Consider the following 25,300-nt stretch of genomic DNA (forward strand, 5'->3'; position numbering starts at 1 on the left):
AATATTTCGTTCCGTTAGTAGACCGAAACCGGCACCGGTACCGCCACAGCAGAGGCATCACACACGCCTCGCAGAGGCCTTGTGGCCGTTGCAGAGGCCATGTGCATACCTCCAGCCGTCGCGGAGGCCTCGCGAGGGTCTCACAGCCGTTGCGGAGGCCTCACGTCCGCCGTGGAGGCCACGTAGAGGCCTTGTGATGGCCTTGCGGTCTCCACGGAGTGCTCACAATGGCTTCGTGGCCTCCATGGAGGGCTCGTGATGGCCTCGTGGCATTTGCGGAGGGATCACGATGGCCAAGGGGCCTCCGCGGAGGGCTCGCGTGGGCCGTAGATGCCACGCGTGGGCCTCGCTTTAACTGGGGATGCAGAACACGGCGTGGAGTAGTGGAAGAAGAAGGCGGAACAATCAACTTAGCTTTTAATTAAAAAAACTTAGTTAATAATTTCAATCGGCTTCTAGTTATAGTTGGGATAATTTAAGTAACCTTAATTAAATCCTAATAAAATTATTATATTAATTATATATATATATATATATATAAATTTTTTTTAAAAAAATTTAGATTAATTTTTATTTTTAGTTTATATATTTTATATTTTAAAAATATCAAAACCATATTGGCACCACGATACGGTATCGTATTGTTTCGGTTTAGGACCAAAACCTACCTCGGCACTTGTCGAGATTTCAAACCTTGGGTAATACATCAAAGATAATAGAGGGATGATGAAATGATCTTCTCATGTCTCATTTTTAACTGTTTGCTTGCCTTGGAAGGGGACAATAAAAATCTTTTAACAATGGAACTTTTGCTGATCATTTAAAATAGAGGGAGATACTTGGAAGGCCATGCATACAGCCAAAGGCTAATGTTTCAGTTAGTAGATAATAAGATGCAAAGTGATGATTTGCATCATTGCATGCATATATTTTGGTACTAGATGTATAAATATAATTTACTGTGCTTATGTCTATTTTGATGAGTCTGCAGAGTGCTAAATAATTAGGCTTTGAGTTATCCACATCACCACATTAGTTCAATTGCAATTCTTATTTCCGTGTGTTTATTCCCTTCAGTTACCAATTGTGATGGATTTGACATGTATTTTGCAGTGTGGTTCTGTTGCAGAAACAGTCGCATATGATGTTGTCCTTGAAGTTGCAATGAAAGTCCAACATTTCCAGCAAAGGAGTTTACTGTTGCATGGATCGTGGAAATGGTTACTGACAGAATTTGCCTCCTACTATGGGGTTTCAGATTCTTACACAAAATTAAGGTACTTGATAGAAAGCTCTTGTAGAAAAAAACATGCATCTTGACTTTGCATTATTAGTGTTTCATGTTGGCACATTTATTGCTTGTTTCTCTTGAGGAAAGCTACATAGTTCTTATGAAAATTTTAATTGGTTGAAGGTATTATTATTATTTAGGATTCCATGTGGTGGTCCATTATGACTAACCATTGCTTAACTGGGATTGAATTGTGTTAGGTACCTTTCTTATATTATGGATGTAGCAACTCCTACAGCTGACTGCCTCACGTTGGTTCATGATCTTCTGCTACCTGTAATTTTGAAGAGTCGCAATAAGAACTCACTAAGCCATCAAGAGGTACTTTATTTTGTTTTGTAATCAATCAATTTATTTATTTTTGCCTTGAGATTTCATTGTTTCCTATTATAGTATCTCTAATTCCATAGCAGGACTTTTCCTTCAAAAAAGGATAGATGCAGGAGCCATTCAGAAATATATTGATCATATAGATGCATTTACCAAATGCAAAATGATTTTCTTTTCTATATTGTTAAAGACTCCAACTTCATATGGATATACTAGGGTTTTTTTTTTAAGCTGTGTTATCAAACACATATGGGTTCTAATAATGCTTTGGTAATTTTCACTATGGGATCTTATGATATTTCGTCAAAATAGTAAGATCAAATGGTCTGCTATGGTTTTCACATCACTTATAGTTACTGAAACATAATTAATTTTTGTCAACTTTGTTTCCTATGTGAGCTGAAAAGGCACAAGTTGTAGTTGCTAGATATAAGTACATTCTCTTGACAAGATTACAAGTGAAATATTAGATTTTTTTTTTAAGAATAAGGGTTTTATGGCAATGCTTTCTGTGTTGTATTGGTATCTTCCTTCTTTTTCTTCTTCAGACTACAAGTGTGATATTAGTTTGCTTAAAATTACTGTCATGGTACAATGTTTGCCATGTTGTATAGGTGGCATCTTTTTTCTGATCAGTAGTTTTCAGAGCAACGATCATCAATGCTACACATGTTTCCTGACTTAAGTATCTTTGGAATTGTGTCAGAATCGCATTCTAGGTGAAATTGAGGAGCAGATTGAACAAATTCTTGCCATTGTATTTGAGAATTACAAGTCCCTTGATGAATCCTTACCCTCTGGAATATCAGAAGTTTTTAGGCACACCACTGGATCTCCTGCACTTGCATTGGTACCTGCAATGAAACTATTCACTCTTCTTCATGATATCCTAACTCCAGAGGCTCAGCTGAAACTATGCAGTCATTTTCAGGTCTGTGATATAGATTTTTTCAGTTGATACTTCTTCAGCTATATTAATTGTAATGATCTTTTATGATAATTTCTAGATTGCTGCTAAGAAGCGCTCAAGAAGACACTTGCTTGAGACTGATGAGTATGTAGCAAACAACAGTGAAGCAAATAGGATGGATGCTGTTGGTTTTGCTAATGCTTATCAGAAAATGAGGACACTGTGCTTCAACATACGGAATGAAATTTTTACTGACATTGAAATTCATAATCAGCATGTGCTTCCAAGGTGAGTATCTTTCCCATTCTTGTGCTCATATATTTGCCCCTTTAACATCTGTGACTTGATCATCTTAGTTGTGAAGGTTTTTTTTTTTTTAAATGTAGTTTAACATACAATACCTACAATAAATCATGTAAAATACTTGTGCCAAAAGTTCACTCTCATGTCTTTTCTTATGTCAAAAGAGGCCCTCAAGCCTATTTGTTTCTTATTAAATATCAAATGATTACATGTCTCTCTGTGTTTCCGCTCTTGGAGTTTTTTATCCTTGCATTTGTCCTCCATGCTATCCTAGACAACCAATGTGCATCCTTACTTTCTCCTCTAGGATGGAATCTTACCTTGACTTCCCATTTTGGTCCTTCAATTGTTTGAACTCTTCTAAAATTCTTCTGCATGTTGTTGGATAAGCTTTCTTTCCCTCATATATTTCATACACATCTTTACTATCTCCTCTCAGTCTGATTGCCCCACCATTTCCTTGCCTTCTCCAGTACTATACAAATGTCCATCCCATCTTAGCATCGTGCACGATGGTTGGTCTGATGATTTTCAAGCAAATTCCTATGCAGAACACTGCAGTTCCATAGGGTGGGTTAAGTGCCACACCAACTTGCAATTTCCAGGTATGCTCATGTTTAGTATTGGGTTAAGTGTTTGCCATTTCCGCTTTTGTCCGAAAACCATGACATTTCGTACTCTAGGTTCCAACATGTTGTTCCTAACAGAGTACTCAAATCCACCTCCAGTATTCTTGCTACCTTCCTGGACAAGTTTTCCTTTATCCTCTCATTGACACTCAAGTAATTCTTTCGTCCATCTCTTAAGTAGTTCAATCCTTATCATCTTTGCAGCCTTACAGTCACTTTGTACATGCATCATGGTTTCCTCTAGTTCAGGGCACCTTTACAGCTCGCCAGAATGCAAATGTGTTTCCTATCGTCTTTTGGAGTTAGTAAGCCTTTGTTTGTTGCCTTCCATAGGAAAAGCTCATATTCTCTGCAGTCCTTCCCATCTCCATACTTCCAGATCTGCTCTGCTTCTCTTTCTTCAACAAGTAATTTTATGCTGCGATGATGCTGCACCTCCCTTTTGATGGATGAATTCATATCTTGAAATTTCCTGTTCAGAGTCATTCCTAATTTTATTTACAGCAATCTCCATCAAAACTGAACTTGCAGCAGAAACTTCCCATTTACATGTTCCATCATCATTCACTAAATCTTCTCCAGTGTACTATTTAGCCAGCATCCTTCCAGAATCTGTCTCTTTCCAGTTTCTGTGCTTCATGCATATCCTCCCTCTATGCTACCCCAGATTTTGATTTTTATCTTATTCATCAAACTTATTGGGAGTTTCACACTCATGTTCATCTTGCCAATTCTATTTTACAATTTACATACTCGAATTGGTTGCTGAAGTCTAAAGGTTTCTTCTTCCATATAAATATTGTAAAATTGTCAAGTTCAACCATGCTACTAGTGCAGAGAAATAAGGAGAAAAGACGTCTTTTTTTATTGATTTTTTTTTAGCGCAACAATTAACTGTCACAGTGTAACAAGTTCATTTTTGGTTTTCTGAGAAAAGTCACCAAGAAATGGAAACTGAGCATCAGATTAGTTTAAACTTCACTATTGCCAAAATTTTATTAACTCGTACTATTCTTTTTTTTTTGTTTGCTTTGATTGGCTGGGGTATCGTAACACCAAAAGCTCAAACTGTTGGGAAAAAACTTCTATTTCTATAAACTCAAGAGAAAGAATCAAGTAAATAAATAATAAGAAAATAAAATAAGAGATAAGACTTTAATTGTTCTACTTTTAATAGATTATACTTTTAATAACTTATCCAGTTAGTATATTTATGATCACACAGGACATCAGGATAGTTTAACAGTTCAAAAGTTTTAATATCTAATGGCATCCACAAGATATTTTAACTGACAATTCCTGAAATGAATGCCTCTTGGCATATAGTTTGCGGGATCTTTCTCATTTGCTTTTCTTTACATTGATGCTAATAGTATACCTCCTTATTGCAGCTTTTTAGATCTACCAAATCTATCTGCATCCATTTATTCTGTTGAGCTCTCTACTAGACTGCGGTCCTTGCTTGTTACTTGTCCACCCGGTGGCCCTTCACAACCCGTGGCAGACCTTGTAATTGCTACTGCAGACTTCCAGAAAGACTTAACAAGCTGGAATATCTGGTAAACAGTGAGCTGAGCTATTCATTCTTTATATTCTTCCCTTCTTGATACCTTTTAATTATTTCTTGCTACTTAGTCCTGTCAAAGGAGGTGTTGATGCAAAGGAGTTATTCCACTTGTATATTATCTTATGGATTCAGGATAAGCGCCTTGCATTACTTGAGTCCTGCAAATTAGATAAGGTGCCTAGTATATTTGAAGCTTCTGTCACAATTTTTATCTTTTTTTTTTTCTTTCTTTTTCTCCTAAAAGTATGCCCTGTTCATATTGCATTTTTTCCTTGCTAAAGTAATTGTGAGAAGTTCACCTTAAATTTCATTTACATTATCTGTTCCTTTGATGATTTATAGAGCACATAGCAACAAAAAAGGCCCAAAATTACTTGGTTAGTGGATATTTCATAGTTAGTGGATACTTATTGTCTAATGCCTATATATCTAAACCTATTGCGCTGCATCTGCAGATCCCTATATTTGTAATTGTTGACTGTTTTTTTTTTTTGGTTTATTTCATATTTCAATTGATAAAAACTAGTAAGAGTATTGGGGCTAATTTTGTTAGTATGTAGTGTTCCAATTAAACATCAGTATTTTAGGTTTACGGTTATATCTGGAATTCTATATACCTGGTTATCTCATTAAGGAAATAGATAATTCCATTTCTCCAAAGTGTACATGGTATTTGAGTTGTCATTTTAGAATTATGGTTTCAATAGTATTCTTCTAAGGCCGTCAGCCTCCCCTCATCCAATTCTCTCTCTTTGTGGCGATTGGGATCTCCCAATTCACCATGAACCCTATTTTTGCATCATGCCACATTGTCTTGAAAGCTCTAGAAACTGACGTATGATCGCTTCTCTTTCACTGCCATTGCCGAAGCCGAAGCCGAGGCCGAGGCCGAAGCCGAAGCTGAAGCCGAAGTTTGCTTTATCCACAAAGATATGCATTTCGTGTTTCCCTTGTAGATTTTGACAAAACCAATCAAGCTACAAGCTATACCTGACGAGACAGAAAAGAATCAACCTTCAGCTTTGTCTATGGATCCATGGATCTGATTAGTGTCCATCCTTGCTTCAGATTTCGGTTTGCAGTCAATAGGACAAGTTCACTCCCTATGGATGTTCCATTCTTGTGAATTTTGCCTCCTGATTGGCCGCTGAGAGATCCTCCTAGAGCAATTTGAATTCCTAGGACATCCCTCCCTTTAGCGGTCTAATTCCTTGGCAATTTCAGTCATGGAATGCATTGCAGTTGGAGTCAGCCCACTTTGAGGATGTCTTTGGAGGCTTGTTGATTCATTTGCATCTTTGATTCTCCTGTTAGCATTGCTGGGCAAGTTGTGATTCTGGTGAGAAATTGCTACTTCCTTTAAGAAGACATGCATTGACAGTAGTTCCTCCCCTCCTTTGGCCCGACTGCAACTATTTCCTTGACCCTTTGCTAGTGACTCCTCCCAATTCAAGATCTAGCCACTGGAAGAACCAGTTTACTGTTGCTCTCATGCCAATTCCACCTTCTGAGCCCTCTCAACTACTCAATTCATGTCAATCTTGCTGGAACATAGTATATCATTTTCACCAATGGCTTCTCCTGGTCTCTACCCTACTCAAGCAGTGATCGTGTCTATCATGCGGCTCTGCTAGATCTTCCAACCGAATCATGTAACATACATTGTTGTCCAGTACATCTCTGTTGTGTTGCAACCATGCCACTACGGGCACTACGGGCATTGCATCTAGTTACTTTTTTTGTGTCTGCCAGGCAGCCTCAAGTGTGGTCAATGCAGCAACTGTCTCATGTGAGAGCAGCACCGCTACTTTAGTGACATGAAAATTTCTTCTAAATAATCTTATGACAATGCCTCATTCTTTAGCGGATGCTCTCTTTTGGTTCTAATCTAGTAAAGCAGAACAACCTTTTTGATTCTTGATCCAATTCATATTATAATTTCCTTTTGTTTCTTCTTTTCAGCAAAAATCCTAGTGAGATAAGACTTGGTTGTTGTTGTATGATCGTGTGCTACTGATGCTCGAGTAGATTCTTAGGCTCCCATTCAGTGATTTCTTCTCCTTTCTTCAATCTATTGCATGTTGTGCTGATGTGCTATGGAAGAAGCCTACTGTGAGATTTGTAACATAGGATCTCATTTTTTTCTATCCTATTTACTTGTATATGCACTATCCTATTCTCATGTATCTAACATTTAATAGAGTCAAAATATACTTTCTAGGGATCTCGTTGAGTCATTTCCTCTCCTTCTATCTTTAATCTAATTATATGTGGGATCTCATTTTATTTCATCGTATTTGCATATACACACATTGCATCACCTAAAAGCCAATGAAGATTGGAACTCAAAAACTATCCTATCCTTATGTTGCTTAAATCAATGAACTATGCTTTGCTCCAAGGCTCAATATCTATGCTCCTCTTGAATGCTTTTATTTTCCTTTAGCTATTTCATGTTGATGTAAACTCTGCCCATGACGAACCAGTCATAATTGGTCCTAAGCCTGGATAAAGGAGGAGGGTTGCGTTAGGTTGTCAGTTAGTGTTTAAACTATGACAAATGTTCAATGAATGAATCTATTAAACTATTATGCTAATGCTAGGTCCTTCCCCGGAAGGAATGCGTTGCAGGGTCCAATTGTAACGCCTCGAGCATAGTATCAATAGAAAGAAAATATATACGACTCTTAAATTAAGTGGTGAAAGTTAAAGGATGAGAAGCAAAATATATTTAAGGAGCATTATGTGAAATATACGGTGACTCTAATACGACATGAGATAAGATGATATTAAAGTTGAAAATAGTAGCTAAAAGTGTACTGTCAAAGGGACATGCACCACTAAGTAAAGAATCTTGATGGAATGAGAAAGTACAAGAGAAAGTAAAGGAAAACGAATAGCTTATTAGAAATTATATATTTGTAAGAATAAGGAAATTTTTTAAAAATATACAATAACCAAGAAAGAGACTAAGAAAGTAGTGAATGAAGCAATGAATGAAACTTTTGAATGATTATATCAAAAATTGGATATAAAAGATGGGGAAAAGAGACATTTATAGAATAGCTAAAGTGTGAGAAAGAAAGGCAAGAGATTTTATCCAGATACAATGTATTAAAGATGAATGTAATAGGATACTAGTAAACAATGGAGAAATAAAAGAGCGGTGGAAGAGGTATTTTCATCAACTTTTTAATAAATGTTTAGGTGATCAACTTAACTTTTAGGTAATGTAAGTAGGTTAAATGAGTATAGAAATTTAAATTTTTATCATAGAATTCAAACTTCAGAAGTAGAATAAGCTTTAAATGAGATGCAATGGAGAAACCGTTGTACCAGATGATATTCCGATAGAGGTATAAAGTGCCTAGGGAAATAAGGTATTGAATGACTTATAAAATTATTTAACATGATATTGAAAATGAAAAAAATACTTGATCAATAGAGGGTAAGTACTTTAGTTCCCTTATATAAGCATAAGGGAGACGTACAAAATTGTGTAAAGGGGTATTAAACTGAGTCATACTATGAAACTTTAGGAAAAAATAATAGAAAAAGATTAAGGAGACCACGGTAACTGAAAATCAATTTGTGTTCATATATCTTAGAGCTAAAACAAGATCTACATATGATATTCATTGACTTAATAAAAACTTATGATAGAGTCCCAAGAGAAATTACATAAAGAATTTTAGAAAAGAGATGTGTTAGCATAACATATATTGAACTAATCAAGAATATATACAATGATGTAACGACTAGAGTAAAGACTTCAATCGAAGTAACATCACCTTAGTAATGCTAACAAGAACATCCTTGAACTAATCAAGAACATAATATTCACTTATGTGTAGGTATTTATATACATCACCTTATAATTATGCCTATCAATTACAATCTCTACAATTAAGTTAATTACATGGTCAAAGATAAGATGCTATAATCATTCAACACTCCCCCTCAAGTTAAAGCATATATGTTAATCATATCCAGCTTGTCATAAAGTTCTAAGAATCATTTTCCTTCTAATGCTTTAGTGAATATATCAACAACTTGATTGGATGATGATGTGAATGGAGTGACAATTTTCCGACTCATTACACACTCACGAATAAAGTGATAATCAACTTCAATATGCTTAGTCCTCTAATGAAAAAATAGGTTACTTGCCATGTGAATAGCCGCTCAATGGTTCATTGTAGGTAAATCCTAATTCTTCGGGCATATTCTTCAGCCATAACATCTCAATCACAGTATGAACCATGACTCTGTACTCAATTTTGGTAGTTGACCTTGCACAATTTGTTTCTTACTTCGCCATGTTACTAGATTTTCTCCTACATAAATCCAATACCTAGAAGTGAACCGTCTATCCTTCTTTGATCTAGTATAGTCAGTATTAGAATAGTCTTCGATCTGTAGGTGCCCTATTTCTCTTAAAAGATAACCCTTTCCCTAGAAATTTCTCGATGTACTTAAGAATCCTGATCGCAACATCCTAGTGAACTTGCTTCGGTTCGATCATCCTAGTGAACTTGCTTCGGTTTATCCATAAACGTCTAACTATTCCAACTACAAAGAAGTTGCTACTATTAAAATAGATGAGTTTCTGAACAAGCTGCCTATATTTTATCTTATGCTCAAAGAATTCTCCATTATCATCCAAACATTTGGATTGATATCTATAAGAGTTTAAACCGGCTTCGTTCCAAACAATCTAGTTTATTTGAGTAAATTTGTAGTATACTTCCGTTGACATAATAAAACTCCATATTTGTGGTGAGCAATTTCATTTCTCAAGAAATACTTAGGACGTCCCATATTCTTAGTAAGTTGTCGGAAATACTTCTTAGTTGTGTCAATCCCACTTATATCACCGTCGAATATTAGGATGTCAAACCATAAGAATGATAATCCCATTCGTGCTATGTCGTACAAACACAGAATGATCAGATTTACATTGCTTGAAGCCAGCGACTCCGATTATATTACTGAATTTATCAAACCAAGCTCCGAGGCTTTGTTTAAGATCATAGATAGTATTTTTAAGTTTGTAAACCATAGTCATTCTCCCCCTAAGCAACATATCCTGGAGGTTGCTCTTTAATAACAGTCTCGCGCAAATCTGTATAAAAGAAGGTATTTTTCACATCTAGTTGATTGGCCAAGATTGATTGATAGCTAAGGAGAACATAGTGCCAATAGAATTCATGCAGGTAGTAGGAGAGAACGTCTCAAAATAGTCAACACCATAAGTTTGGGTAAATCTTTTGGTTACAGGGCGAGTTTTGTATCAATCAATAGTACTATTAGCTTTATACTTCAAAGTAAACACCCAACGATGTACAACAATATCAGCGGAAGGTGGTGTAAACACAAGCTTCCCAAGTACCACGAGAGATAAGGGTGGACGTTTCTTCATCCATTGCAGTTCGCCAAGCAAAGTGTTGATAAGCCTCGGAGTAGGAAGTTGGAGCCTTAGTAAATGAGAGAGAGAGACAATAAAAGTGCGGAAAGAAGGACCAAGGTAATCAAATGAGATATGGTTAGACAGGAGTGGTAGTGCAAGAACGAATAATTTTATGAAGAGCAATGGGCAGATGAATATTGGAGGGGCGAGGAGCATAAGGAGCTGAGATAGGTTATGGTCAAGAACAACTTGCATACACTTGCAATGGTTTAGGAGACTAAGCATTTGTAGTGGGAGACATGGATGGTAGGATAGGTAATGGAGGAGATGCTAATTGAACCAGATGGGGAAAAAGGTTGTGAGTCAAAAAAACATAACATCAGCACATGTGTAACTGCATTTTTTGTGAGCGGGTCAAGGCAACGATATCTTGTTTTGTATAAGAATATCCAATCAGGATGCATGTAATAGAGCGAGGAGATAATTTATCTAAGTTAGGAGTAAAATTATGTACACAACTAACACAACCAAATATGTGAGGAGAGAAAATAGGTTTGTTAGGATGAAGATATGAGAATGGGATATCCCCATGTAACATAGTAGATGATATCCTATTTATGAGAAAGCAAGCTGTGAGGATAACATCACCCCAAAAATACTTAGGGACATGCATGTGACATAGAAGTGTAACGTTTAAATATGATGGTGTTTGCGTTCAGTAACCTCATTTTGTTGGGAAGTGTATGATCAAGATGTTTGATAAATTATGCCAAACAGAGTGAATTCAAGTGCATTATCAGTATGAAGAGTGTACAAGTGAACAGAATATTGGTTTTTTATTTCATTATAAAATGATTGTAGAACATTTGGAACCTCACTTCTATTTTTGAATAAATATAACTACATCAGGCGGGAATAATCATTGACAAAAATTATAAAATACTGAAAGCCCCCTCTAGACTCAACTAGGCCCCCAAACATCACAATGAACAAGTTTAGAAGCATATTTTTCAAAGACATCGTTAGTCATTGTTTCTAGGGGAAAGGTAGCGCCTAGGGCGTACCGCAGACGTGGGCGCATGACATCTCTGGCGTAATGGCCATGGGTCAATTCTTAAGAAACTGACGACTTGGGGTTTATCTATCATACGCCTAACGTCTGTGTATCTGCATTTACCTTCTTCCATATCCGTGGAGCTTGACATTAGGGGGATCGTTAAGGTAGCAGATTTATTATTTTTTTATTTTATTTTATTTTTTTGTAGGGGAAAGGTAAATGTGGATGTTAGTTTGTCAACAGACTGAATCCTTGTGAGAATATAAGACCATCTAGTGTTTCGTTAACAGAGTCATGAAAGTTATAAAGGATTTAAAAGGATGAACAGCTAAAGAATGGGAACTTTGAAGCATCCTACTTTGGTAGATGCTACGCTTAGGAATATAAAGGTCATTGTCAGTGAATTTGCTCAAGTGTTGCAAGTCCCTCTGCACCAGATAATTTATCAATGGAATTGAGTGAAATTAGACCATCAAGGGTGATTCCATCCACCAGTATTAACTCCTAACAGTCAGATGGTTTAAAGGATAACTGGCTAAAGCAAGTGAGGAGATTTAAATCATCCGTGGAGTTTGTGACTGAACAGGATATGCCATTACTGCATTAGCAGGGAAGAATCTCATAAGGGTCAATGCTTGAGCTTTTATAAGGAAATGTTGATGTCTTGTAGTAGAGGAAAGATAAAGGTGATTGTCGTTGGCCATTTGTTGTGTTGGAAGCTGATACAAATGCCTAACTTTGTAGGGGTCACTGCGAGTTGGATGTCATGCCATGTTAGTGAATAATGACCTTGTCTACCTTGAAGAGATTAAGACATTTTCATCCTGCATGTTCCATTTTGATTTTTGGAATGCATCAAAGATTTGATTGGGTGACTAATTATGTGTGTAGCCTAACATGTTCGTTGACATAATAAAACTCCATATTTGTGGTGAGCAATTTCATTTCTCAAGAAATACTTAGGACGTCCCATATTCTTAGTAAGTTGTCGGAAATACTTCTTAGTTGTGTCAATCCCACTTATATCACCGTCGAATATTAGGATGTCAAACCATAAGAATGATAATCCCATTCGTGCTATGTCGTACAAACACAGAATGATCAGATTTACATTGCTTGAAGCCAGCGACTCCGATTATATTACTGAATTTATCAAACCAAGCTCCGAGGCTTTGTTTAAGATCATAGATAGTATTTTTAAGTTTGTAAACCATAGTCATTCTCCCCCTAAGCAACATATCCTGGAGGTTGCTCTTTAATAACAGTCTCGCGCAAATCTGTATAAAAGAAGGTATTTTTCACATCTAGTTGATTGGCCAAGATTGATTGATAGCTAAGGAGAACATAGTGCCAATAGAATTCATGCAGGTAGTAGGAGAGAACGTCTCAAAATAGTCAACACCATAAGTTTGGGTAAATCTTTTGGTTACAGGGCGAGTTTTGTATCAATCAATAGTACTATTAGCTTTATACTTCAAAGTAAACACCCAACGATGTACAACAATATCAGCGGAAGGTGGTGTAAACACAAGCTTCCCAAGTACCACGAGAGATAAGGGTGGACGTTTCTTCATCCATTGCAGTTCGCCAAGCAAAGTGTTGATAAGCCTCGGAGTAGGAAGTTGGAGCCTTAGTAAATGAGAGAGAGAGACAATAAAAGTGCGGAAAGAAGGACCAAGGTAATCAAATGAGATATGGTTAGACAGGAGTGGTAGTGCAAGAACGAATAATTTTATGAAGAGCAATGGGCAGATGAATATTGGAGGGGCGAGGAGCATAAGGAGCTGAGATAGGTTATGGTCAAGAACAACTTGCATACACTTGCAATGGTTTAGGAGACTAAGCATTTGTAGTGGGAGACATGGATGGTAGGATAGGTAATGGAGGAGATGCTAATTGAACCAGATGGGGAAAAAGGTTGTGAGTCAAAAAAACATAACATCAGCACATGTGTAACTGCATTTTTTGTGAGCGGGTCAAGGCAACGATATCTTGTTTTGTATAAGAATATCCAATCAGGATGCATGTAATAGAGCGAGGAGATAATTTATCTAAGTTAGGAGTAAAATTATGTACACAACTAACACAACCAAATATGTGAGGAGAGAAAATAGGTTTGTTAGGATGAAGATATGAGAATGGGATATCCCCATGTAACATAGTAGATGATATCCTATTTATGAGAAAGCAAGCTGTGAGGATAACATCACCCCAAAAATACTTAGGGACATGCATGTGACATAGAAGTGTAACGTTTAAATATGATGGTGTTTGCGTTCAGTAACCTCATTTTGTTGGGAAGTGTATGATCAAGATGTTTGATAAATTATGCCAAACAGAGTGAATTCAAGTGCATTATCAGTATGAAGAGTGTACAAGTGAACAGAATATTGGTTTTTTATTTCATTATAAAATGATTGTAGAACATTTGGAACCTCACTTCTATTTTTGAATAAATATAACTACATCAGGCGGGAATAATCATTGACAAAAATTATAAAATACTGAAAGCCCCCTCTAGACTCAACTAGGCCCCCAAACATCACAATGAACAAGTTTAGAAGCATATTTTTCAAAGACATCGTTAGTCATTGTTTCTAGGGGAAAGGTAGCGCCTAGGGCGTACCGCAGACGTGGGCGCATGACATCTCTGGCGTAATGGCCATGGGTCAATTCTTAAGAAACTGACGACTTGGGGTTTATCTATCATACGCCTAACGTCTGTGTATCTGCATTTACCTTCTTCCATATCCGTGGAGCTTGACATTAGGGGGATCGTTAAGGTAGCAGATTTATTATTTTTTTATTTTATTTTATTTTTTTGTAGGGGAAAGGTAAATGTGGATGTTAGTTTGTCAACAGACTGAATCCTTGTGAGAATATAAGACCATCTAGTGTTTCGTTAACAGAGTCATGAAAGTTATAAAGGATTTAAAAGGATGAACAGCTAAAGAATGGGAACTTTGAAGCATCCTACTTTGGTAGATGCTACGCTTAGGAATATAAAGGTCATTGTCAGTGAATTTGCTCAAGTGTTGCAAGTCCCTCTGCACCAGATAATTTATCAATGGAATTGAGTGAAATTAGACCATCAAGGGTGATTCCATCCACCAGTATTAACTCCTAACAGTCAGATGGTTTAAAGGATAACTGGCTAAAGCAAGTGAGGAGATTTAAATCATCCGTGGAGTTTGTGACTGAACAGGATATGCCATTACTGCATTAGCAGGGAAGAATCTCATAAGGGTCAATGCTTGAGCTTTTATAAGGAAATGTTGATGTCTTGTAGTAGAGGAAAGATAAAGGTGATTGTCGTTGGCCATTTGTTGTGTTGGAAGCTGATACAAATGCCTAACTTTGTAGGGGTCACTGCGAGTTGGATGTCATGCCATGTTAGTGAATAATGACCTTGTCTACCTTGAAGAGATTAAGACATTTTCATCCTGCATGTTCCATTTTGATTTTTGGAATGCATCAAAGATTTGATTGGGTGACTAATTATGTGTGTAGCCTAACATGTTCCCTAGTAAAGCTAACTGAAAATTAGTGTTTGAATCATGGAAACCAAAGGAAATCAATATAAACTAAAGATGAAATTTCTATGTTGTACAAAGTAGTTCACCTGTTTAGAAATTTAATAAGGTTTGCTGTGGGCGTTAATTGAAACACTTGGCTGTGGCTCACAAATTAATTGCATGTAGCAGATACTTTCTACTATGAATCAAAGAATCATAATGTAACAGATTCCTACATCTCCAATCTGTATTGTTCATTCTTCTGTTTAAATTTTTTTGTTTATTCATCTGATTGATTGCCAGGTAAAATGGTCCGGTGTTCGGACGCAGCATATGACCACTCCTTTTGTGGATGACATGTATGATCGATTGAAAGACACACTGATTGAGTATGATGTTATTATTTGTCGCTGGCCAGAGTATACTTTTGTTCTTGAAAATGTAGGTCTCAACAAATTTTCAATTTTTAACTTGTGTTATTCTGAATTGCTACTTTGAAAATTCTGTTGCAATCTGATTTTTTTTTGTCTCTCCAATTACAAAGGCTATTGCAGATATTGAGAAGGCAGTAATTGAAGCGTTGGAAAAGCAGTATGCAGATGTTTTGGCTCCATTGAAGGAGAGTTTGACCCCTATCAAATTTGGCCTGAAATATGTTCAGAAATTTGCTAAAAGAAATTCAGGCCTCCCATATTCTGTCCCTGATGATGTGAGTTCTCTGGAGATGCATCAAAAAGCTCCTTAAAATAGTCTACTTTATAGAATGTTTTCTTATACATTACATTACAGTTAGGAATTCTGTTAAATACCATGAAAAGATTACTTGAAGTCTTGCGACCCAAGATAGAACTGCAGTTGAAATCTTGGGGTTCTTGTATACCTGATGGTGGGAATGCAGCTCCTGGTGAACGGCTTAGTGAAGTAACTGTGACGTTGAGAGCCAAGTTTAGAAATTATCAACAGGCAGTAGTTGAAAAACTTGTGGAGAATGTAAGCTCTCTCTCTCCTTTTTATTTATATCCCATTTTTTTCATAATCATTGCGAGATGTTGGTGCTTATAATTTTTACTTGCTGTGAACTTGGACAAAATCATGTTACTACATTATCTAAAATTTGACCTATGTTAAAATTGATGGTCGGAGCTACTTGATAGAAATTACAGGGCCGGAGATTGTATCAACCAGGAAAAGCTTAATGAAAATTTAATAATTAATAATCTTTAAGGCAGAACATCGGTGAAAGTGTTTCCAAATGCCAATAATACTTGTACCCAAGAGAGAGAACCATTTCTTATGGCCCAGGTAATTTTAGTTTGTAAAATGGAATCGGTAATATTTCATCTCCAGGTGACATCTAGGAATCATCTTTCTTTTTTAAAAAGTTGGTCATCATCATTAGTCTTTTGTTCTCTGATTCTGAAATAATAGAGAATACCTTGTCTCCATTTATGTTACTTATTCGGTAATGTTCAGACTCGGGCACAAAGCACCACAAAACTCAAGAAGATCATTCAAGATTCAAAAGATTCTGCAATGGAATCCGATATCCGTAGTAGAATGCAACCCTTGAGGGACCTTCTGATTCAGACTATTAATGAGCTCCATAAAGTATTTGAGGTGCACGTTTTTGTAGCAGTGTGCCGAGGCTTTTGGAATAGGATGGGCCAGGTACAACATTACGCATCCCATTTTTTTTGACATTTGCTTACTGATTGGTAACTGTAAATATGGTCTTTGGGGGGACAGGACGTTCTCAAATTCCTGGAGAACCGAAGGGAAAATAGGGCATTATATAAAGGTGCACGAGTAACAATTGCAGTAAGTAACTTGGCTCTAAAAATTTTCAGCACCTTCATAGTCTGCATCACTGAGCATTAAAATCTTTCTCTAATTCTTTAGCTTATGATTTTGATGATTCCACTTGTGCAGGTTCTGGATGATACGTTTGCATCACAGATGCAACAATTACTCGGCAATGTTCTCCAAGAGAAGGAATTGGAGCCTCCCAGATCCATTATGGAGGTGCGTTCCGTGCTCTGCAAGGATGCACCAGTTCAGAAGGATTCAAGCTTTTACTATTAGGCTGTATATATCCGGCAACTATAGCGAGCAAGTTGTAACTTTTCCGAGTATTCTCAAGCAAATGTCAGCAGAAAAGCACCGAGTTTTGAATAACTTAAAGCCTTACAGTTAGATTGTTTATATATACATAGCACAAACACATCAAGAAAGCTCCAAGGAGGCTATGATCTACTTCGAACTCTGTATCAGGTTTCTTAGGGAGAAAAGAAACGAAGAGATTCTAGTAGATTGTATCAGTAGGCGGCTAAGTCGCCATGATAGTTTTCTAGTTCTCTAACGGTCCTACAATCCGCTCGAGTATTCCATCTTATTCATTCGTAATTATAGTGCATATCGTCGACTATCCTTTTATTCGTCTAGCAAACTCATCTGTTCAAGCTTTCACCATCAAGTTCAAACTACAGGCAGCAAAGGAAGTCTGGTTCATTCAATGAATAATTTATATATGCATTAAAAGTTTAAAATGAAAGAAAAAACATCATTCTAAATGTTTCTGCGCTTATTTGATGTTGTATTATTTTGCATATGAAAAGGCTGCTATCTAATTATCACTCTTACAAGCACAGAGAATGCATAATACAACCAGTTAAATCTATATGAATTCAATTGATAAAGGGTTATCAAATTAATTAGTATTTCGTTTAGAGAGTCATTATGCCATGGTGGAATAAAGGGTAATTTGGTGTATGAAGTTTTCGTCAATATAAGAAGATTTTGGAGAAGAATTGGATTATGTTGTAGTGCATTGTATGAGGTTTTCACAATTCAAGTAGAACTGTTAGACGGTTGATCCGAACAAATTATTTGGCAGGGTAGGACGGGCTAATTTGTCATCTTGGCCTGTGGCGAACAAATTATTTGGTAGGGCGGGGTGGGTTAATTTGTCATCTTAACGGGTTGGGGAATTTTCAACCCAATCGAAAGCGGACTGTGAGTTAGGTGGGCTTGTGGACCCATAAAAATTATTTTTTAAAATATATTTTTAATGTTTTACTTCGAAAAGATTTTATCAATCATATATTCAGAAATAAATATTTTAAATATAAATGGTCACAAACGGGTACCCATATTTGATGAAAAGTATTATTTTTATTTTAAAATTATAAAAAAATAATAAATTGACATAAAACTTAGTTTACATGTATTTTTCAATCCGCAGGCCAACTCAAGCCTGTCGCAAGTTGACCTATGTGGATCACGGGCCTAGACGGATTAACCTACAACAGACTTGGGTTGATAAAATTTTAAGATAACCTGTTTAAATTATTTGGCAGGACGAGCTAATCCGATGAATCAATAAGTAAGTCCTTTGATTATTAGATTACACCATAATAATTTAATAGTTACACCAAACTTCTCCTTAGTAGTATTCAAGTTTAAGATTTTTAAAATTATATATATATATATATATTCTTGTTAAAATATTTTTTATCCATAATTGATTTGATTAATTTAGGTGGTAATTGAAAAAAAATATTCTAATTATAAAAATAAAAATTATTGAGGAGCAATTTGAGATTAATAACATGGCTGGAGTTTTGTATAAAGATGAACATTTGGGCGGGTTGTTTTGATAATTTTCCGAATTTGTATAGTGTCTCCTTTTTGGTGTGGCTGGATCGTAATATGGCAGTGAGAGTCCATCCGCCTTGCCTTCGCTTCGCCTCGTCGCTCGTAAACTCGTCGAAATCGCAGGGAGTTGCGACGCCTATCCACGGCGGAGTAGGCGGAGGAGTGTCCACCGCCCGATTCATGTCGTCGGCGCCATCTCCGTATACCACTTTGAGCGCGCGCGTGAGCTGCGAGCGGGAGATCAAGAAGAGCAAGTTCATCGCCATTGCTACCCGCATCTCCGACGACCGCTCTGCCCAATCCTTTCTTTCCGAGGTTCCCTTAACTCGATTCCTTGCTTCCGTGCGCATTTCCTTAGTAGAATCTCTTTGATAAAGGCTTAGTTTCATATTTGCCTGGCGATTAGGGTTCGTTTATTTCTCTATGTTTTGTGGCGAACTAGGCAATTATTATTTCTGTTTTTTTTTCCTTTTCCATTAATATGTCGAGAAAAATTCGACCTTTGCTGTGCTATCGTTTGGATGCAACCCTTCTCAATTGTAATATGTTCATCGGGAATTGAGTGAGAAGATTGGTAGGGAACATCATACTACACAATTTCTTTTGTGGAGCGGTGCCTATATTCCATTGTGTTGTTGAGTAGGGTATGAACAACGTAAATCATGAAATGATTGTGTTGGGATTTTCATTATCAGACTGTCTGTCTTTATTTTTGGCCTTTTTTTATTATTCATAAGTTATTACTATCAAAATAGTTCCGAGATCCAAGAGCTACACATAACTGCTGGGCGTACAAGGTGACTACTTCGCACCCTTTTCCCCCTAGTAAAGCTTTTATATTCTTAGTGACTTTCTTATTGAGCGGACATGTAGCGTAGCTTGGAGACCAATATCGAAGCAATGATGACGGAGAGCCATCTGGAACAGCTGGAAAACCAATATATTCTGCCATAGAATCCTCTGGGCTTGATAGGGTGATGGTGGTTGTTATTAGGTAATTTTTCTGTGAGGCTCTCTTCATATTCTAGTGACTGCTCCTTCCAGTACAAAGTTTGGCTGAATTGATTGATGGCACTGAGACCTTGACATTCATTTGGAGTGTCAACAGAAAATGGGAGCATTTTCATTGGATACTTGTAATTTTTCGAAAAGGGCATTTAACTTTCAACCAAACATTTTATACAGTCTATCTCAGAGTATGTGTGGCTTTAACAATGTTTATTGAACTACTTGTAGACATTTTGGTGGTATAAAGTTGGGAACTGGAGGATTGGTTAGGGCCTATGGAGGAGTTGCTTCAGAGTGTCTCAAGGGTGCTGCAACATGTCTTGTGAAACCAAAAGTAGTTTCTATACCCTTATAATTTTTTTTCTTTTTTTTTTTTCTTTTTTTTGATTATTTTGTTGACCATATGTTTCCTACAATCAATGGAGAAATTATATTTTAACATCTTATATACATAACCTTATACTCTGAACACGATTGTTGAACAAGTTGTTGCCTCATGTTCAGGCTCGAATTGGTATGGAGGTGCCATTTGAATTGTTGGGAGCAGTGTACCATCAGGTTCTACCTGTTTCTTTATTCTGTTTAACAGTGGTTTTTTTTTCTTAAATGTAAATATATGCATATTCTAACTATAGGAAAAGCAATGCAGATTTTGAAAGGGCTTATATCCTATTGTTATAATACTTTGGCTTGATCTTGCTCCTCTCTTGCAGTTTTCCTGAGTTTTCCATGGTTGCAAGAACATAATCTAGGATTGCAGGATACATTAGGATGCAACTTCGAATTATTTGATGGAAATTCACATTAATTCGGTCCCATTGACTCCAGTAGCGGCACCCTTCCTTGCCTTAGTTTTTTCTCAGTTATCCAACAAAAAATACATAAGTTTTTTTTATTAGTTTATATCTAAATTTTTCGTATGTTTACATTTATGTTGTCTCACTTTGACCCTACTTTGCCTCATAATGGTGTGGAATGCAATTAATGACCTCAAATAGTTAATGATTCAATTCCATACTAGTTTAATAGCCTCAGATATTTGAGGATACTAATAATCTTACATAGAGCTCACTAGTGGGATAAAGTTCATGACCTCAAATAATTTAGGCACATAATTAGTTGTTTGTTTATGCTTGATGGTATTAAGCATGATCCCACTAATCTAGTAAAGTTACCTAGTCTAAATGATAAGGTTTCTCACTTTTCTGCCAACTGTTGTAGACTTGTTCTTGTGACAGATTTATTCTGAATTTGCTCACATATAGCCATCTGACAGGTGCTGCTTATCTCTTTTGAGAGAAAGGGAATCATAGAATTAATATTTTTTTACATTATCTGAGTAACATGGACTAAACTTTACTATTCTTGGAGTCTCCATGAAGTCATAGGATGCAAAAGTTTGCAATTGCATAAGTTTGATTTTCTGCAATCCTGCTTACGAATTTGTGATACCAATAAAAAATTCTGTATTCTAGTTATATTTTGATGGCCTGATAATTGTAAGAATCCTGTTTGCAAGAGACTGCTGAATGTACTCCCGAGTGCACCATTTTAGACTCAGGTTACCATCCTTTTCTAGGTGAGAAGACCTAAAGACTTTCAATTAAAGACTAGTATGAGGCCTTTAGATTAATGGTTAGACTCTCAATGAGCACTAGAACTTTGACAAGGTTTAGAATTACATATCACAAACTGAAGTCTTCTAACTTGATTTAATTGTTGAGGCAGTTAGCAATTTGAAATGACTTAGTTCATATATCCCTAAAATTGTTTGAATAAATCACACTAGTTGAACTTCTTGTTTGAAATGGGCTAGACATACATAGGAAATTTTTTGCAGCCATCTTTTTGTTGAAGGATGATAAGTACTTGCAATTTACCATACTACCTTAGACCTCATCCACTTAATTAAATACGTATCTAACATACTCAATACTCACATATGTTTAATCATTAATACTTGTACCCATCCGTTTAACTAAACTGGATCTCAATGCATAGCCAAACCTGCCATAATTAGGCTGGTTAGTTCATGGATACACAATGATAGGTACTTGAATTTCTCACATCAATTAAATTATGGAATGAGAAAGGGAGCCTTGGTGTAATGGTAAAGTTGTTGCGTGTGACTTAGAGGTCAATGGTTCAAGTCTCGGAAACAGTCTCTTGCAAAATATGATAAGACTGTATACAATAGACCCTTCCTCGGGACCCCGCATTGGCGGGAGCTTTGTGTATTGGGTTGTTCTTTTTTTTTTTATAATTAAATTATGGAATGAAACATCAAATAACAAATATAATGAAACACAAACACAACTAATGCTATCACCAAATACTAATTAAATCATCAAAATATCATAAATACAACTTTCAGACCAAGAAATCACAATTATTATCAACATTCCCTCTAAATAAACAACAATTTAGCTAAAGGTGATCATTGAACTGTTTAGACTTAGCATATTCTAAAAGGCTTAAGCTTTTCTTTTCTTGTCCAGGCAACCGTGGCCCAAAATTCTTTTGTCCAAGTATTGCAAATAAGGAATGAAAGAAACATAAAATTTAAATTTTGAATTTGTAATTGATTTAGTAATTGTCCTATTTTAGATGTTGGTATTTTCTAATTTAATGATATTTAATGAGTATCTTTTTATTTGCTAAAGTTTATTGATTTTATTATTATTCTTAATTAGTGGTGTTTAAAGAGTTGTCATCTCTATGTAATTATGAAAGTTTTGATTGATAAAATTCTCTTTTAATTTTCTGCATTATATTTCGATTTTGTAGTGGGGTTTTTTTTTTTTTTCTGTGCGAGATAGTTATCCTTTTGCTTCATTAATTTCGTCCCAAATTTTGTCCGATTTGAGAGTTTAGATTTGGTGTTGCATCAATTGGTATCAAAGCAGATTTTTTGATTCGGCATTTGGTCATCATAACCATCTAGCATCCTTTGCTACCACTAACTCTATCAAATTCTTTGACACCATTATATAAAAAAACAAGAAAGATCTTTTGTTCTCCATCTCCTCGCCGCACACTTCCTCCTCCGATGTCTTGTGGCTGCAGAACCCAAGTTTCTTGGCTACTGCTCATATTCCCTAACTGCACAATATCCAAGCAGCACTGCCATGGGCCCGCACCACTCCATTGCATTCTACTTCCAAGAGCTATTGTCAAGCCATCAACCACTTCATCCTTGCCGCACTGATCTGATTGCCTCACCCTCCGCTCGGAGACTCATGGAAGGACATCTTGCTTACCCAAACAACAGTGTCGCGTCGCCCCTCATAATTGTTTTATTGTGTTGTTGGTCTGTGCATGCTTGACTCCCTTTGGTTCCCATATAAGGGTCTTGTGTCGTCTGCACAAGGACTCCAAGTAGAACTTACCTCCCTCGACCCCATGAGCCAAGAAAACTGCTCAGTGTTTCCAATATCACCTGCTGCAGACTGACAGCCTAGCGGTCACCTTTCACCACTGCAGTAAGAACCAATAGATCTTCCTCTAGCAACTCCTCACCACCGCAATTCGCCAAGAAGTAGGTGATTCTCTCATTCACTCTATCATCGCCACTTGACCAGTAACAAACACCGCCAGCCCAACCTCCTGCTGTGCTCTGGACGCTGTAGGCCACAATGTCTCCTCTGCAATGATCTCTGCTTGAGAATAGGAGATGAGATCCTCTGTCCCAAAAATAACGTGTCCCCGTGTTCCCTTGTTGATCAGACGGTCATGACATTCTCGTGATGTGCATTGCATCCTTGAGATGTGATTTAATCCGTCCGATCGGCGAGGGGACACGGGGACACGGGGACACGCTATTTTTGGAATAGAGGATCTCAACTCTGAGAATAGGTAGGTATCGAGCCCAATGGATTTCCTCCTTTGACCAGCACCATCCACTCGCTTGTAATCTGGCACTGCCATAGGCTTTCTAGCTGCCAGTGACAACTCCTTCAGCACACAACACCCCCCACGCCTCACCCAACGGTCCGCTGGTTGGTGTTCACAACCCAGCGGAAGGGTTGCAACTTCCATAAGGGAGAAGAGGGGAAACTTGATCCCTTAACCTGTTCCAATTTGATTAACCCGGGACGATGTGAAAATAAAACAACAATAACATAAAAACCTATCAACAGCAGAGGGGAAAATCAATCCATATTAAAGACTTTAAACTGACCATATGGAAGATTAGCATGGACATCCTTGGATTTTTTTTTCTTGTTTTGCCACATCACATGTAGTGTGGAGATTCACTTAGGCTATTTGTACAAACCCATGGACATGGGCTTGCCTTTTCTTTGCTTCCTTCCTAAATTCGAACAGTTTGAGTTATTAGAGTAGTTATTTAGTGTTTGCAAACCTATTTGGTCAATCAATTTCATACTAGATAGTCCCTTTCCCTCCATGAAAATGGGGTTTACAATGATCATGCCATTGTGTAGCATGGCAATGCACCCTGCCATTGTGACATATTTTTTTTCCCCTCCTCTCTCTAATCCTTCTCTTTGTTGATCGAATTGTCCGTTACAGCTGCAACATTTTCAAGCAGAGGACATCAAACAAGACTACGAAACTGGCAATGATGGCACAACCATGGTTACCTTCAAAGTAGAGTATGGCAACATCGTCGCCTTAGAGGATGCAATCAATTCCACCTGCAGCAGGAAGATTCACTTCTACAAACAAACGTTAGCTTGAATCCCAACTAATTCGTCAAATATGGGTTCTCTTTTGGCATACACTCAGCAGTTAATTCATCAAGCTGGGCTAAGCAGTGCAATAAAGATTTTGCAGAAGGAAGAGGGTAGTCTTTGTTACAAGAGTAAAATTTTTTGCTTCCTTCTGTTGATGGATGAATCTGATGTCAAAAGAGGGTCAGAAAGAACATAAAATCATATGAAACTTTATGTGTGAAGTATAAATAACTACAATAGTCTACTAATTGATCATTTTGAAAGTATAAATAAAGCACATTTATCTTTTCAAAAGAAAATAGATATTTAATATTTTGATAATTTTGAATTGTTTAGTCACTACAAAAGTAACTACAATAGTCTTTTATAATGTTATTTATTTAGATTTTTTTATTTTATCATCACATTGGTTCTCTATTATTTTTTTAAAAATATAATATTAAAATTTAATTTTAATAATTTTAAATTTGATTTTAAAATCTATATTTAAATTTATAATTTTTAATGTTTATAATTTCTTTAGAAAATTATGAATTGCCTATTAACTTGTAAAAATTTAAAATAAAACTTATATCATTTCCTTCTTATTAGTAACTTATTAAAAATTTTACATTTTATAATATTATTTTTTATTATATATATATATATATTAATTTTTATATTTTAAAAAATTTATTAAATTCATATAATAATTTTTAAATACATTATTTCTATATATCTTTAAAATGTATAGCTTATATAATAATTATGTCACTCTATTAGTCCTACACACAATATGCATTATGTGACCAAATTAATATTTTAATGAATACATAAAATTTAAAGAGATAAATATTAGGACCGATGCGATGCCAAGGATAAATAATTTTGATTCTTCGATTAAGAAATTTGAAGTGAAATCAACCATACAAATATGACATCAAAATTTT

The 25,300-nt window shown here is 36.3% G+C and overlaps 2 protein-coding genes across 4 annotated transcripts in view; both read left to right on the top strand.

The window, feature by feature from the left end:
* LOC122026182 overlaps positions 1 to 17,438 on the top strand; it is a 37,311-nt gene extending 19,873 nt beyond the window's left edge. For both annotated transcript variants that reach the window (XM_042584829.1, XM_042584830.1), the window contains 12 exons: positions 1,114 to 1,277; positions 1,492 to 1,612; positions 2,328 to 2,552; positions 2,629 to 2,819; positions 4,855 to 5,022; positions 5,099 to 5,204; positions 15,316 to 15,453; positions 15,557 to 15,721; positions 15,802 to 16,002; positions 16,486 to 16,680; positions 16,759 to 16,830; positions 16,942 to 17,438. In XM_042584829.1, the coding sequence (XP_042440763.1) occupies positions 1,114 to 1,277; positions 1,492 to 1,612; positions 2,328 to 2,552; positions 2,629 to 2,819; positions 4,855 to 5,022; positions 5,099 to 5,204; positions 15,316 to 15,453; positions 15,557 to 15,721; positions 15,802 to 16,002; positions 16,486 to 16,680; positions 16,759 to 16,830; positions 16,942 to 17,094 (1,899 nt within the window). In that variant the 3' untranslated portion in view covers positions 17,095 to 17,438. The remainder of the gene's footprint in view (positions 1 to 1,113; positions 1,278 to 1,491; positions 1,613 to 2,327; positions 2,553 to 2,628; positions 2,820 to 4,854; positions 5,023 to 5,098; positions 5,205 to 15,315; positions 15,454 to 15,556; positions 15,722 to 15,801; positions 16,003 to 16,485; positions 16,681 to 16,758; positions 16,831 to 16,941) is intronic.
* Positions 17,439 to 18,672: 1,234 nt separating this feature from the next.
* LOC122026447 (IMPACT family member in pol 5'region-like) lies at positions 18,673 to 24,645 on the top strand. 2 transcript variants are annotated; one of them, XM_042585191.1, is made up of 6 exons: positions 18,673 to 18,981; positions 19,422 to 19,463; positions 19,545 to 19,660; positions 19,903 to 20,008; positions 20,179 to 20,232; positions 24,208 to 24,645. In XM_042585191.1, the coding sequence occupies exons 1-6, from the start codon at positions 18,721 to 18,723 to the stop codon at positions 24,373 to 24,375; spliced, it is 747 nt and encodes a 248-aa protein (XP_042441125.1). In that variant the 5' UTR covers positions 18,673 to 18,720; the 3' UTR covers positions 24,376 to 24,645. The 2 variants fall into 2 exon arrangements, with proteins under 2 accessions (XP_042441125.1, XP_042441126.1); XM_042585192.1 differs by lacking the exon at positions 19,422 to 19,463.
* The last annotated feature ends 655 nt before the right edge of the window (positions 24,646 to 25,300 follow it).

This window comes from Zingiber officinale, chromosome 10A (genome assembly GCF_018446385.1).
Source record: "Zingiber officinale cultivar Zhangliang chromosome 10A, Zo_v1.1, whole genome shotgun sequence".
Classification (NCBI taxonomy): domain Eukaryota; kingdom Viridiplantae; phylum Streptophyta; class Magnoliopsida; order Zingiberales; family Zingiberaceae; genus Zingiber; species Zingiber officinale.

Coding starts and splice junctions, on each gene's coding strand:
- LOC122026447 (XM_042585191.1), top strand. CDS start 18,721: ATGGCAGTGAGAGTCCATCCGCCTTGCCTTCGCTTCGCCTCGTCGCTC. Junction 18,982..19,421: donor CCCAATCCTTTCTTTCCGAG/GTTCCCTTAACT, acceptor CTATCAAAATAG/TTCCGAGATCCAAGAGCTAC. Junction 20,009..20,178: donor CATGTCTTGTGAAACCAAAA/GTAGTTTCTATA, acceptor CCTCATGTTCAG/GCTCGAATTGGTATGGAGGT.